Source organism: Atractosteus spatula, chromosome 3 (genome assembly GCF_055471065.1).
Source record: "Atractosteus spatula isolate fAtrSpa1 chromosome 3, fAtrSpa1.hap1, whole genome shotgun sequence".
Taxonomy (NCBI): Eukaryota; Metazoa; Chordata; class Actinopteri; order Semionotiformes; family Lepisosteidae; genus Atractosteus; species Atractosteus spatula.
The window spans coordinates 68,060,856-68,074,823 of NC_142708.1; the positions used below are offsets into that span (position 1 = coordinate 68,060,856).

Here is a 13,968-nt window from a genome sequence, read left to right on the forward strand (position 1 = left end):
GAAAAAGGGTAGGTGTAAATAAAGGAAAAAAATGAAATAGTCTTGTATGCATGAAGTTAGAGAATAATTCTTTCTCTGTGCTGTGTTTTTTTTTGTTTAGTTTAGTTTAGAATCAAGTGCAGAGCCTGAAATAAGTTTCTGCACTTTTCTGTCTGTTCCTCTCCTTGTTTGTCTGTATTTCCACACTTTTCTTTCTTCTTTTCGCCGCTGTATTTCTGTCTCCTGACTCGCCCCGCTGGGCCTCGGGCTGCAGGAGTCCCAGATCAAGCGGATCTACGGCACCATGATTAACCAGAAGCTGCAGGAGTTTGAGGAGGAGGTGAAGCCGATCGGGGACGTGGTGACCCAGGCCACGCTGGACATCTACTCCGCCATCGTGCAGAGGTTCCTGCCGACGCCAGCCAAGATCCACTACCTCTTCAACCTGCGGGACATCTCCAAGGTGAGGAGAGAGCTGTCTCCCCAGCACTGGAGGAGTGCGTGTTGACCTCACCCCCCTGTGCTGAACTAGAGCGAGACCTGAGAGCTGATGACTCCCAACTGGCACAGCACGGGAGTTAAACTGGGGACTGATGCTGTATAAGAAGAAAAAATGACTAGAACATCTCTGATTGTGTTGCAGGTGTTCCAAGGATTGCTCCGTGCTCACAGAGACTTCCACGACACCAAGCAGAGCATTACTCGGCTGTGGATTCACGAGTGCTTCAGGTCAGGAGCCAATGAGTTTACACCCTGATTCACTGATCAATCAAGGCAATCGATCTGGAATAGAATATCTGCTGTAATAATTGTCTGCATGGGGCTGGAGATCCGAGTCAGGTGTGGGATCTGTGAGCTTTGCCAGTTCCAGGCTGGGTTGTGTCACCACTGGCAGAGTGCTGCTGGGGGGCAGGGTTGGGATTTGTCAGACAGGACTCTTAGCATTCTGGGAAATCAGGGGTTCCTGCACCTTTAATGGGGCTGTACACGCAGAGGTGCGCCACGCCCCCAGTATATTGTCCTTCCAGGCTTTGTGGAGCTCTCAGCATGTGAAGAGTTGAACAGCTCTGACAGGTAGGCATGTCAGAGAAGCATGTCTGTGTGTACCAAGCAGGTACAAGAGTTCAGGAGTCAAGGCCAGAGGTGATTCCAAACTGGGTTGGTACATATAAAAAGATAATTACATGAAAAGGAGTTTTTAGCTGTTGGTCAAGATCCAATCCTCAGCCAGTCCAACTAAATCTAAGTCACATTTGACATGTTTTGATATATAATTTCCAGATTCCTGCTTTTAAATCCATCAACAATAGTACAGACCAGCTAGAGACAAAATAATGAATTGAATGTGGGGGGGAGAAAGAATACTAATTATCACCACGCATGGAGATCATTATTGTAATTATCTACCAAGAACCCCTGCCCTTGAATACATGCTGATCTATACCTATATGACATTGTAATGCGAGGGACGGAAGTTGACACTGTGATGTTCAGAGAAAGAACTTTGAAAGTCCATTTAATGTACAGAAAGAGCTAATTCCAAACCAAACTGGTACCTCAAAAATAATAAAAGGGGTGTAGGACAGTCTTCTTATTTGCAGGTAATTTCTCAGTGACTGTGTTTCCCTCAGTGTCACTTTGTTTCCTAGGCAACCACGCAGTCCTCTCGCCTCTCTTAAGTTATACAATAACAGCCCTAAACACAAACCATCTCCCTGCCAAATGCTGGGCCAAGAAATGGTGGCCGGTGCAGTATATAAGATTCTCTGTAAAATAATTGCATAAATGGGCCTTTGTTCCGTTGTCCTGCAGGGTGTTTTCTGACCGGCTGGTGGACAGAGGCGACATGGAAGCCTTCCTGGGGCTGCTGAGTGAGAAGATGGGCTCCCTCTTCAATGTCACCTACCACAGCATCTGCCCCAACAAGCAGCCTCCCTTGTTCGGTATGACCAGCCCCCAGTCCACAAACCAGTGGACTGAAGTTGCACAAAGACACCGGCACACGGCACATTCATACTGCAGTTCAGAAGTAAACTGCCCTCCCACAATGAGTGGGTGGTGACCTGTGCTGTCTGGGGGCCTGCAAGGACCATTGATGATGATGTTCTGAAACAAGGCATCTGGGATTTATTTTCCAGCTCACCCCCTCATTTTAAGACATATTAAACACTGTTTTAAATGATTTCTGTGTCCAGATTAGGACAAAAGTGTTCAAGGGTATATTAGCTAAAAGCTCACAATTTAATTCAAGGAATGTCATGTTAAAGTTTCAGGGATTCCCATGGGCTGACATGGGATTACAAAACAATCATTAAACACCATTTGGGATATTATTATTCGACATCACTAAAATGTGTTTATACTCTGGAATCAATCCACAAAAGAGATATTCCAGACAGGGATGGTAAATATTAAAATATATTTCAAAGAAAAAGATACATTCTGAGGCTTATGGAAATGTTACACACTGACAGGTTAAAAGAACTTAAACATGAAAACAGGGGCATGTCTTTACACAAAGGGTTGTGGGAGTGTGGAATGAGCTACACAGCCATATTGTTGAAGCCAATACCCTGGCTTCTCTCAAGAAGCAGCTGGATGAGATCTTTGCATCAATTACCTACTAAATAGCAAACAGACCAGATGAGATGAGCAGCCTTTTCTGGTTGCAGACCTTCCTGATGCTCTTGTGCTGTTGCTGGGATGAAACACGAGTTAAGCACATTTCCTGTTACTAATAAGGCTATGCCATCAGCAATTTATTCAGGACACAACCTAAAGAGCAACTAACCTAGTTCTGTGATTTCATTAATTTTTTTGGTTTTAATTAACGATGCGGATACATTCAAACTAAATTTTACAGTGGTGTTAGGCAATCAGTTATTTTGCAGGGTTGTGTTCCTTTCCATATGAATTTAGATCCCAATACCTTGACAGAAGGTATCAAACTCGCAAGCAGCAGGCAGTTGTCATACTGGGTGTACCTTCTGATGGAGCACAGGAGATGGAAAGGAGTTCAGCGCTTAGCCAGTTTACCTGTGACAGTGAAGGACACATGCGGGCGAGGGGAAGAGAAGTGTGGGACATTGGGGATGTTTTCAGTTTTCGTGTCCCTCTCGCACGGCAGGGGATTTCCTGCGGGAGCCGCGGGTCTATGAGGACCTGATGGACTTCAAGGCCCTGAAGAAATTCATGGAGACACAGCTGGAGGACTATAACCTGACGCCTGGCATTGTACCCATGAGCCTGGTGCTGTTCAGGGACGCCATTGAACACAGTCAGTACCCAGAGACCTGACTGCACTGAGAGCACAGAGTTACACTGACATCACAGCCCACACACAGTCAGCACCCAGAGACCTGACTGCACTGAGAGCACTGGAATTACACTGAGAGTACAGCCCACATACAGTCAGTACCCAGAGACCTGACTGCACTGAGAGCACTGGAGTTACACTGAGAGTACAGCCCACACACAGTCAGCACCCAGAGACCTGACTGCACTGAGAGCACTGGAATTACACTGAGAGTACAGCCCACATACAGTCAGTACCCAGAGACCTGACTGCTCTGAGAGCACAGAGTTACACTGAGAGTACAGCCCACATACAGTCAGCACCCAGAGACCTGACTGCACTGAGAGCACTGGAGTTACACTGAGAGTACAGCCCACACACAGTCAGCACCCAGAGACCTGACTGCACTGAGAGCACTGGAATTACACTGACAGCACAGCCCACACACAGTCAGCACCCATAGACCTGACTGCACTGAGAGCACTGGAATTACACTGAGAGTACAGCCCACACACAGTCAGTACCCAGAGACCTGACTGCACTGAGAGCACAGAGTTACACTGACAGCACAGCCCACACACAGTCAGCACCCAGAGACCTGACTGCACTGCGAGCACTGGAATTACACTGAGAGTACAGCCCACACACAGTCAGCACCCATAGACCTGACTGCACTGAGAGCACTGGAGTTACACTGAGAGTACAGCCCACACACAGTCAGCACCCAGAGACCTGACTGCACTGAGAGCACTGGAATTACACTGAGAGTACAGCCCACACACAGTCAGTACCCAGAGACCTGACTGCACTGAGAGCACTGGAAATACACTAATAGTACAGCCCACACACAGTCAGTGCGACCTGTGTGCTGTCAGTGCCCTGTAGTAATGTGCTGATGCTCTGTATTAATGTGGTCTGTTCATGCCCTGTGCCCATGCTGCCCCTGCTCTGCTTGCCAGTTACCCGTGTGGTGCGCGTGATCAGCCAGCCGCGGGGGAACATGCTGCTGATCGGGATCGGGGGCTCGGGCCGACAGAGCCTCTCGCGCCTTGCTTCCTACATCTGCGACTACAAGGTCTTCCAGATCGAGGTCACCAAGCAGTACCGCAAGCAGGAGTTCAGGGAAGGTCAGTGTGGGCAACTCTGCTCTTGCGATGGTGCATCACAGCAGGTGTGGTTCAGAGGATGATACAGTCTCCCTCTTTGCCATGCCATAACTCATTGTGTCAAAATACATTTACATCAAAGTGCCTTAAATTCAACACTTTTGTGTTAAACGGTGGGTTTTGGAAGCTCCTGATATCAACTTTAATTTATTAAGCATGCATTGGGCCTATCTGGACAATGGATGCCATTTTTGTTCATGCTGTATATCTGGACATAGGGAAATGTGAAGGGCTTGACCATGCCACATTATTAAGGCTGACACATTAATTCATGTGTTTTTCTCTCTGTCCCTGGCTTCCCTCCACCTCTCTGCTCTCTTTCCTCATCTTCATTTCCTTTCTCTCCTTGATCCACGGGTTTTCTGTTTACAAAGCGTTTACGCTGTCCATGGCCCATAGCACAGCTTTTCATGATGCATTTTTTTCCCTCCAGACATTAAGAAGCTGTACCGACAGACAGGTGTGGACAACAAGCCCACTGTCTTCCTGTTCAATGACACACAGGTGGTGGATGAGTCCTTCCTGGAGGATGTGAACAACATCCTGAGCTCAGGGGAGGTGCCCAGCATGTACAAGCCTGATGAGTTTGAGGAGGTGAGGCCTAGCCTGCCAGTTAAAATTGCCTTTTCTCCTGCAACACAACCGTCTGTCAGACCCGGGACACAGAGTGAAGAGTGAGCACTGAGTGGAGGAGCATCTGGCACTCTTTCACCACCCCTCTCGCCCCCTCTCCTGTTCTCTACCTCTCTTTTCCCTAACACAAACCCTTCCTTACTTATTCTCTCCCACTGTCATTCCCCTGCTCATCCCACTTGATCTCTCTCCCCTCCTGTAATTGTTACCAGCTCTCTCTCATCTCTTCTGTCCGTCTCTCCAGATTCAGAGCGCGCTGGCGGATGCGGCGCGGGCGGACGGCGTGCCTGAGACTCCGGACAGCATGTTCAGCTACCTGATTGAGAGAGTGAGGAACAACCTGCACATTGTGCTGTGTATGAGCCCCGTGGGAGACCCCTTCAGGTACACACCCCCCTGAACCCTCCATACTACTCCAGCAGCCCGTCCTGCGGGCCTGTCCTCTGGTGAAGAAAACAGTACCCTCAGTGGAGAATGTCTCCCACTCCTCTTTGCCAGTCTTTAACAGGGGAGACTACAAGGGGACTTGACCCATGTACTGTATACAGAGGGCTATAGACAAGCAAAGGAGTGTTTATACTCAGCAGTGAATCAACAGTAGGTTTCATTCAGGAAGCACTTCTTTCCACAACAACACTGTGAGTGTCGAAGATGATACCTTGATTTTTTTATGTGAAATGGCTGGATGAGATCCTTGGATCGGTTACTCAGCAATCAAACGAGCGTGATTTGTTACCACGCTTATGTTTGTATGTCGTAATCCTACTCTTCCACCTCATGTCCTGCAAACAGGGGGCGCAGTTCTCCTTTCTGCCACATGTGATTTCTGATCAACACAAGCCCATTATTTATTAGTGTGTGGATCCATTTCTATACACTGTAGCTTGGTTGACCTGCCTGAGCCCTTTCCCAGTTGTAATTTACTGGCTCCGTGGTGTCTGTGCGCTTCAGGAACCGCCTCCGCCAGTACCCGGCCCTGGTGAACTGCACCACCATCGACTGGTTCTCCGAGTGGCCCCAGGACGCCCTGCTGGAGGTGGCGGAGAGGGACCTGGAGGGACTGGCCCTGGGTCCCATCGAGGGGGTGAGTGAGGACGTCGAGTTTGATCAGAGCGTACAGGCGCACAGACGCCGGCTCAGGTGCTCCCCAGGTCGCAGCACACACATCGCATGTACACATTCCCACTGATCATCTAGGAACACAATTTCAGGATACCTCAGAATAGCTGGCATTTAATAAAAACTGTCCCTCTTGAGGAAAAGTTCTGTAGTTTAGCAAAGAACTGGGACAATTCATATGGAATTAGCATGTACAGTTGGGGGATTAGCGGGTCAGGTAGAATGTCAGCTTGTATTGTATGTACAGGTAAAGAGGTCGCCTGTCTGGCCTTTCTCTGTATGAGGATTGATTTGTGTTCACTCTTTCTGCTCAGATTCACAGCAAAGTCGCGCACATCTTCGTCACGGTGCACCAGTCGGTAGCAGAATATTCCCAAAAGATGAAGCTGGAGCTGCGGAGGCACAACTATGTCACCCCCACCAACTACCTGGAGCTGGTGTCAGGATACAAGAAGTGAGGCTCTCTCCCGAGTGTCCAACCGTGTGCTCGTCCGCGTGGTTGGGCTGATGGAAATGGGCTTGTTGGCCAGCAGCCATATCACTCTGTAACTCACAACTGGCAGCCCACTGGAGCTCAGCAGGTGTGAGCCTGGTCAGTACCTGGATGGGAGACCTCCAGGGAAAACCTAAGGTTGCTGCTGGAAGAGGTGTTAGTGGGGCCAGCAGGGGGCGCTCACCCTGCGGTTCATGTGGGTCCTAATGCCCCAGTATAGTGATGGGGACACTATACTGTAAGCATGCCCCGTCCTTCGGATAAGACGTAAAACTGAGGTCCTGACTCGCTGTGGTCATTAAAAATCCCAGGGCGCTTCTCGAAAAGAGTAACCCCAGCATCCTGGCCAAATTTCCCCCTGGCCTTTACCAGTCCTGGCCTCCTAATAATCCCCATCTATGAACTGGCTTCATCACTCTTTTCTCCTCCCCACTGAGAGCTGGTGTGTGGTGAGTGTACTGGCGCACTATGGCTGCCGTCGCATCATCCAGGTGGGGCTGCACACTGGTGGGGGAGGGGAGTCCCCATTACCTGTAAAGCACTTTGAGTGGAGTGTCCAGAAAAGCGCTATATAAGTGTAAGCAATTATTAATTATTATTGTTGTGGGCTTCTTCATTCATCCACAAGGAGCAATTGGATATATATTGAGCTCCACAATGCATGCTTTTTAAAACACATTTTTAAATGAAGACCCTGAGACAAACCCTGTTCAAAAAATGCATTGATCATTGCCTCAAGAATGTAAAGAGCAATGGATAAGGTACAGACAGATGGAAACTTTATGTGCTTAAAGACAGTCAGATGATATCATGGTAATAAATAGACTGTTGGTAGGTATGTGTAGATAAAAAGAACCACAGTGTGAACATGCTGGTTTATGTAGGTTGTGGGGTTAAAGGAAGTCATGACCCTTTGAATAACTTCTCACTGGCTGCCCCAGGCTGCTGACGGAGAAGAGGGCCGAGCTGGGGGACCAGGTGTCCAAGCTGCGCACAGGCCTGTACAAGATCGATGACACACGCGGGAAGGTGGAGGCCATGTCCGTGGAGCTGGAGGAGGCCAAGAAGAAGGTGGCAGAGTTCCAGAAGCAGTGCGAGGAGTACCTGGTCACCATCGTGCAGCAGAAAAGGGAGGCGGATGAGCAGCAGAAGGTCAGAGGACACTCTCACTCTCTCGCAAAATATGTTGGGCCAGTTGTAACAATTTTCCACTTTTGGAAATTTGCCACTGTGAAATATGTTTGTGCCATGTGTTTACCATTATTCTGCTAAGTTTTGCTTTACTATGGGGCGATGCAGTGTCTCTGTGGCTAAGGATCTGCGCCTGTGGCTGGAAGGCTGCTGCTCAGTGATGTTGCCCCACAGGACAGTCTAACGATGTTGTACTACAATACTGCCCAGTGATATTGTACCACAGTACAGCACAGTGACATTGTACCACAGTACAACTCAGTGATATACCGTCCCAGTACAGCCCAGTGAAGTTTTACTACAATACTGCCCAGTGACATGGTACAACAGTATAGCCCAGTGATTTTTTACCACTGTGTGCCAGGCTGTGAGTGCCCATAGTGAGAAGATTGGTGCGGAAGAGATCAAATGCAAGGCCATGGCAGACAATGCTCAGAGAGACCTGGACGAGGCGCTGCCTGCTCTGGAGGAGGCCATGAAGGTAGGACCAGGGAGAAGGAGGTGTCCAGTGCGCATATTGTTTTTAATTTAGAAATCAAGCCATCTGCTCCTGTTCCAGACTATTCAGTGTTCATTGTACATTGCCAACCAGAAAACCCAAATCTTTATTGGTTCACATCAGAACAGGGCAGCAAAATGTATGATGTGATAAAATGGTGCAGGATTTATCTGGGGAATTATTGATTGCTTATAGATATTAATCTGTCCTTTTCACTCACTCCTTTTCACCTTTCCTTTCTCTCTTTATCCTTCATTTCTTGTCTTTCTTGTCTGCTTCTCCCTTGCCATCTCCCTCTGTCTCTGTCGCTCCTCTCTCTATCCCCCCTGTCTCTCTCCTCCTCCCTGGCTCTTCCTCTGTCTCCATCTCCTGCTCCCCTTCCCTCTCCCTCTCCTCTCACTTGGCCGTCCTCTCTGCCTCTCTTCCCAGGCTCTGGAGTCCCTCAATAAGAAGGACATGACGGAGATCAAGTCTTACGGCCGCCCCCCCGCCCTGGTGGAGACGGTGATGCAGGCGGTGATGATCCTGAGAGGAAACGAGCCCACCTGGGCCGAGGCCAAGAGACAGCTGGGTGAGACACACAGAGAGGAACGGGGCAGAAACATGAGCCAGGGGAACAGGGCAGAATCAGAGGGAAGCATGGTGGTAACAGAGAGCTGGTTCGAGGGAAGGGAGGGAGACAGCGTGAGGATGGGATGGAGAGTGAGAGAGACAGACAGATGATATCTCTTTGTGGTCCAGGCGAGTCAAACTTCATCAAACAGCTGGTCCACTTTGACAAGGACAACATTTCGGACCGGGTCCTAAAGAAAATCGGTCAGTACTGCACCCAGCCGGACTTCCAACCCGAGATCATTGGCCGGGTCTCGCTGGCGGCGAAGTCACTCTGCATGTGGGTTCGCGCCATGGAGGTGAGACCCGCATATCCTGTGTCAGCTCACTAACACTCTGTATGCACTGCAGGGATGGGCACAAGCTCCACAGTGCACTCCGGTGCAGCTAGGTACAGTTAGGCCTAGGGACTGCCATGGGCTCCTCTTGTTGCCTTTCACCTTTTCATAACAAGCTTCCCTGGAGTCCTGCTGATCCTGGACACTCATTGCCTTTTCCCCTAGAATCCACACATACAGCAGTTTGTAACATTTCTACTTTTACAGAATGAGGTCTATATTGTACTATATTGTACACAGCAAGCATGAAATCAGCACCTCAGCACTTCGTGTCGGGTTTATACAGGAACATTCTGCAGCTGCTGTGCTGTCTGATTGCTCTCTAGGCGTAATATTGAGACATAAACCTGAAACTCTGGATGTATAAGACTAGAATATGAATAAAAGTGTAAATAGAATACCTAGAGTAACTAGAATAAAAGTGAGATGCTTTTTCTGACCTTTTGATCCCATATTTTGCAATACTTTGTGGCTACAGATCTCAAAGCTCTGGTATTCTATCCCCAAGGACATCAGAGTCCCCTTCCCTGCATGCATCTAAATCCAGACTAGAAAACATTCTGTTCAGAAAGCCTTTTATTTAATATCTGTGTCTGATCCATTTTCTAATGACCATTTATCTTTTGCTGCGCCTGTTTCCGCTTCTGTTTCTTGTATGTTTATTCTGTAATTTGCTGTTTTTAACATGTACTATAAAGTGCTTTAAGATGCTATTTTTAAAGGCGCTATAAAATCAAATGTATTATTATTTCTTCTTATTATTATTGCTGTGTGTTTCGCCCATGTCGCTGCTCAGTGCCTCGGTGCAGTTCAGGGGAAGAGGACTGGACTCTGTGTGGGGCGTGGCAGTGGCCTGAGCTCTGCCGGTTTTCTCTTGCTTCCCTGGCAGGTGTACGGGCGAATTTTCCGTGTAGTGGAGCCCAAGCGGGCGCGTCTCCACGGAGCCATGGCACAGCTGGAGGAGAAGCAGGCCGCTCTGGCCGAGGCACAAGCCAAGCTGAAAGAGGTGAGGGAGGCTGTGGGAGCAGAGGGCATTCAGGGCTGAGAACAATGGCTGCGTCTTTGCACAGAGAGTGGTGGGTGTCTGGAACAAGCTTCCCAGTCATGTGGTTGAAGACCATTCTCTGCGACCCTTTGAGAAGCAGTAGAATGGCATCCTGAGATTACTAAGCTACCCCATAACTGAACAAACTGTACAGACAGAATGGCCTCACCTTGTTTGTAGCATTACACATATACCCAAGATTGTTAAACAAGTAACAGATACTATTGGTTCCACCTCTTATCTGCTGCATTTTTAATGCCTCTCGGCAGGGGCTGTTATGCTGAACTCCTGCTGGAATGTGTAGGACCAGGCACACTTTTTAACACTAGAGGCTGATGAGGAGGGTGGAAGCAACATTGCAATTGGCTTTGGGTTTTTGTTTTAAAGGAAGCAAACAGCTATTTTGATTGGTTGATCACCAGCTGATCTATCTCACTCAACAACTGGCCTCACATATACACAGCTGAGGGGTTTGTTCCAGGCTCCCCTGTACAACTCTCATATAAGCAGAGCCCCACATTTTCAGCACTAGTTTAACCCTTGGTTGCCTTTCTGTTCAAGAAGCTCAAAGCTGGCGTAGCATGTGCTACAGTGATAAGCCTCGGTTCTGGTGTTCTTTGGCTGCAGGTGGCAGAGAGGCTGGAGCAGTTGAAGAAGCAGTACGATGAGAAGCTGGCCCAGAAGGAGGAGCTCCGGAAGCGCTCTGAGGACATGGAGATCAAACTGGACCGGGCTGGCAAGCTGGTGTCCGGGCTGGCGGGGGAGAGAGTCCGCTGGGAGGAAACTGTCAAAGTACGGCCGATCTTGGACCTGTGAAAAATTCTATCCTAAATCTCCCTCTAACTGTCCGCCTGCGTGTTCCGGGAGTTGAAGGGTCTTACACAGAGCAGCACGCTGCCTAGGTAGACATTGAGGTAACCATTGGGTTTGCGCTTAAAGCCTGTTACATTCTCCATCAATCTGGCCTGTGTGGCCTGCTGAGTGGGATTGTAATTTCTCTAATGGTGATGGGTAACAGGTGGCAAGGGTAGGGTGCAGTAGTGAGCACTAGGGAGACAGGGAGCCTGTGGGCCTGCAGTGATGCTAGAGAAAGGTGCCCCGCTCTTCCAGTCAGCACTCGCTGTCCTGTGAGGAGCATGCCCTCAATCACCACCTTGTCGTAGAGGGGTAACAGCCACAAAGCCAAGTTTCTAAACAACTGGACGTGCCTGTTGCGTGAATACAAAATTTTGAAACAGATTTGTCTGGTGGTGTTGTTTCTGGTAGGGTCTGGAGGAAGCCATGGGATACCTGGTTGGAGACTGTCTGCTGGCTGCTGCGTTCCTGTCTTATATGGGTCCCTTTCTGTCTAACTACAGGGACGAGATTGTCTCCAATATCTGGATGAAACAGGTTACTGCTCTCTGTGATCTCTATAGATCTGATGGTGATGAGTGTGAATGTGAAGATACAGATGAGCTGGACTGAGTGTCTTTACAGTCTCTCCAGATCTGATGGTGATGAGTGTGAGTGTGAAGATACAGATGATCAGACTGAGTGTCTTTACAGTCTCTCCAGATCTGATGGTGATGAGTGTGAATGTGAAGATACAGATGATCAGACTGAGTGTCTTTACAGTCTCTACAGATCTGGTAGGGATGAGTGTGAGTGTGAAGTTACAGATGAGCTGTATGAAAGGAGTTTGAGACATTGCTTGTTCACCTGGATGCTTTGATCCAGTTCTGCAGGTTAATGGCTACGATTGAGCTTCAGTTGCCTACAGGTTTCTCCCTTTCTGAAACTAGTGACATTCTCTTGACTTCCTCCTGGCTTCCTCACTCTGTGTTTCACTCTGTTCATCTCTCTCCCCCAGATCAAGGAGTTGTCCGTGCCTTGCTCTCCCAATTTCAGTTTTGCCACCTTCCTGTCCAAACCTACGGCCGTGCGTGACTGGAACATCCAGGGCCTGCCCTCTGATGCCTTCTCCACTGAGAACGGAGTCATCGTCACCCGCGGAAACCGGTGTGCACCCCCTCTCTTCCCACACGCTCATGGGCGTCTCGAAAGACAAGGATTCTTGCTTTCTTGCAGTGCGATCCAGGAATAGTGATTAAGTGGGAAATAAGAAGGGTCAGAATTGAGAGGACACAGTCCATCTTGCTCTCTTGACAAATAGTTGCTCATTGATGTGAAAACCTGCTTCAATAATTTGGCTATGCAGCTTGGTCCAGGTCCCTTTTACCCTTCGTGTTAAGAAATGTCAAAGATGCACTCTCTTTATATAGCTTCAAATGCATGTACTTATATAGTGAAGAAGAGTATAAAAGTGAATGTTAAATAAGATCAAAATAAGATAAAACCTATTCACACACCCTAACTTCATGAAGCTGTTGCCCTAACCATACTCCGCTGGACCGTGCTGGACACAGCGCAGCTGCCTGCACCTTTGATTTGATCAATTTGAGTTTTTCAATTCTCTCTCCTTCCCTCCCTTCTGTGTCCAATCCTCTTTTCCATCCCCTTTGCCCTCTCGCCCTCCTGTCTTCCTCTCCTCACCTCTCTCCTGTCCGTCCTTCTCCTGTCTCTCTCTGTCCCTCTCTGTCCGGTCTCCAGGTGGCCACTGATGATCGACCCTCAAGGACAAGCCATCAAGTGGATCAAGAACATGGAGGGCTCGAAGGTGGAGTTTTGTTTTCACTTACGGTTGTTTCTAAAAAAATCATTCATAAGCCGAAAGTTTTGTCTCCATATTCAGCCTTTCTTTACCTCTTTCTCACTGTTGCACTGTTGTCTGGGACTCTGTTGCTCTCCCTCCTGCCCATCACCTGCTCACAATCTAGTCCTTTTCTCTGCACAGTCCACTCGTCTCACATGTGCACTGCTGCTCTGAATGCTGCAGTCTTGTCATGCCTTCCTTTGGTCTGTCTGCAGGGCCTGAAGGTGATTGACCTGCAGATGCAGGATTTCCTGCGCACTCTGGAGAATGCCGTGCAGTTCGGCTCTCCAACCTTGCTGCAGAATGTCCAGGAGGAGCTGGATCCCTCACTGGCTCCCATCCTCAACAAGTCCCTTACTAGAGTGGGTCAGTGCCCCTGCCTGAGCTTGACCACAATCCTGACATGGCGCCCTCTGCCTTTATCCATGAATGCCAGCTGTACTGACCTTTACCCCCTAACCGTGATTCTAACCAGAGTCTGAACCCCACCTTGACCGAACCCCTTATCTTGATGCTAACCTTAAGCACAGTCTGAACCCTACCTCGACTGAAACCCTAACCCTGATGCTAACTTTAACCCCTGTCCAGACCCCTAACAATGATGCTAACCTTAATCAGAGTCTGAGCCCCACCGCAGACCAAGGGTTCTCCACTTGTGTTTTGAGTTCGGTGGACTGTAGCCTGGTGGACTGCAGCCCGGTGCTGTGGGAGGCGCAGTATGAAGAGCTGTTTGTACGCTGTGACTCTGCAGGTGGCCGCCTGCTGATCCGCCTGGGCGACAAGGAGGTGGAGTACAGCCCCGAGTTCCGGTTCTACATCACCACCAAGCTGTCCAACCCCCACTACACCCCCGAGATCTCCACGAAGACCACCATCGTCAACTTCGCTGTCAAGGAGCAGGTG

The 13,968-nt window shown here is 48.9% G+C and overlaps 1 protein-coding gene across 1 annotated transcript in view; it reads left to right on the top strand.

The window, feature by feature from the left end:
* dnah2 (dynein, axonemal, heavy chain 2) overlaps positions 1–13,968 on the top strand; it is an 89,012-nt gene that overhangs the window by 61,738 nt on the left and 13,306 nt on the right. The window contains exons 51-70 of the mRNA XM_088910071.1: positions 254–442; positions 623–708; positions 1,792–1,922; positions 3,107–3,256; positions 4,234–4,401; positions 4,874–5,034; positions 5,318–5,457; positions 6,025–6,157; positions 6,507–6,646; positions 7,627–7,837; positions 8,241–8,357; positions 8,805–8,946; positions 9,117–9,286; positions 10,215–10,331; positions 10,998–11,162; positions 11,637–11,762; positions 12,223–12,371; positions 12,963–13,029; positions 13,281–13,431; positions 13,817–13,965. Coding sequence (XP_088766197.1) covers positions 254–442; positions 623–708; positions 1,792–1,922; positions 3,107–3,256; positions 4,234–4,401; positions 4,874–5,034; positions 5,318–5,457; positions 6,025–6,157; positions 6,507–6,646; positions 7,627–7,837; positions 8,241–8,357; positions 8,805–8,946; positions 9,117–9,286; positions 10,215–10,331; positions 10,998–11,162; positions 11,637–11,762; positions 12,223–12,371; positions 12,963–13,029; positions 13,281–13,431; positions 13,817–13,965 — 2,862 coding nt within the window. The remainder of the gene's footprint in view (positions 1–253; positions 443–622; positions 709–1,791; positions 1,923–3,106; positions 3,257–4,233; positions 4,402–4,873; positions 5,035–5,317; positions 5,458–6,024; positions 6,158–6,506; positions 6,647–7,626; positions 7,838–8,240; positions 8,358–8,804; positions 8,947–9,116; positions 9,287–10,214; positions 10,332–10,997; positions 11,163–11,636; positions 11,763–12,222; positions 12,372–12,962; positions 13,030–13,280; positions 13,432–13,816; positions 13,966–13,968) is intronic.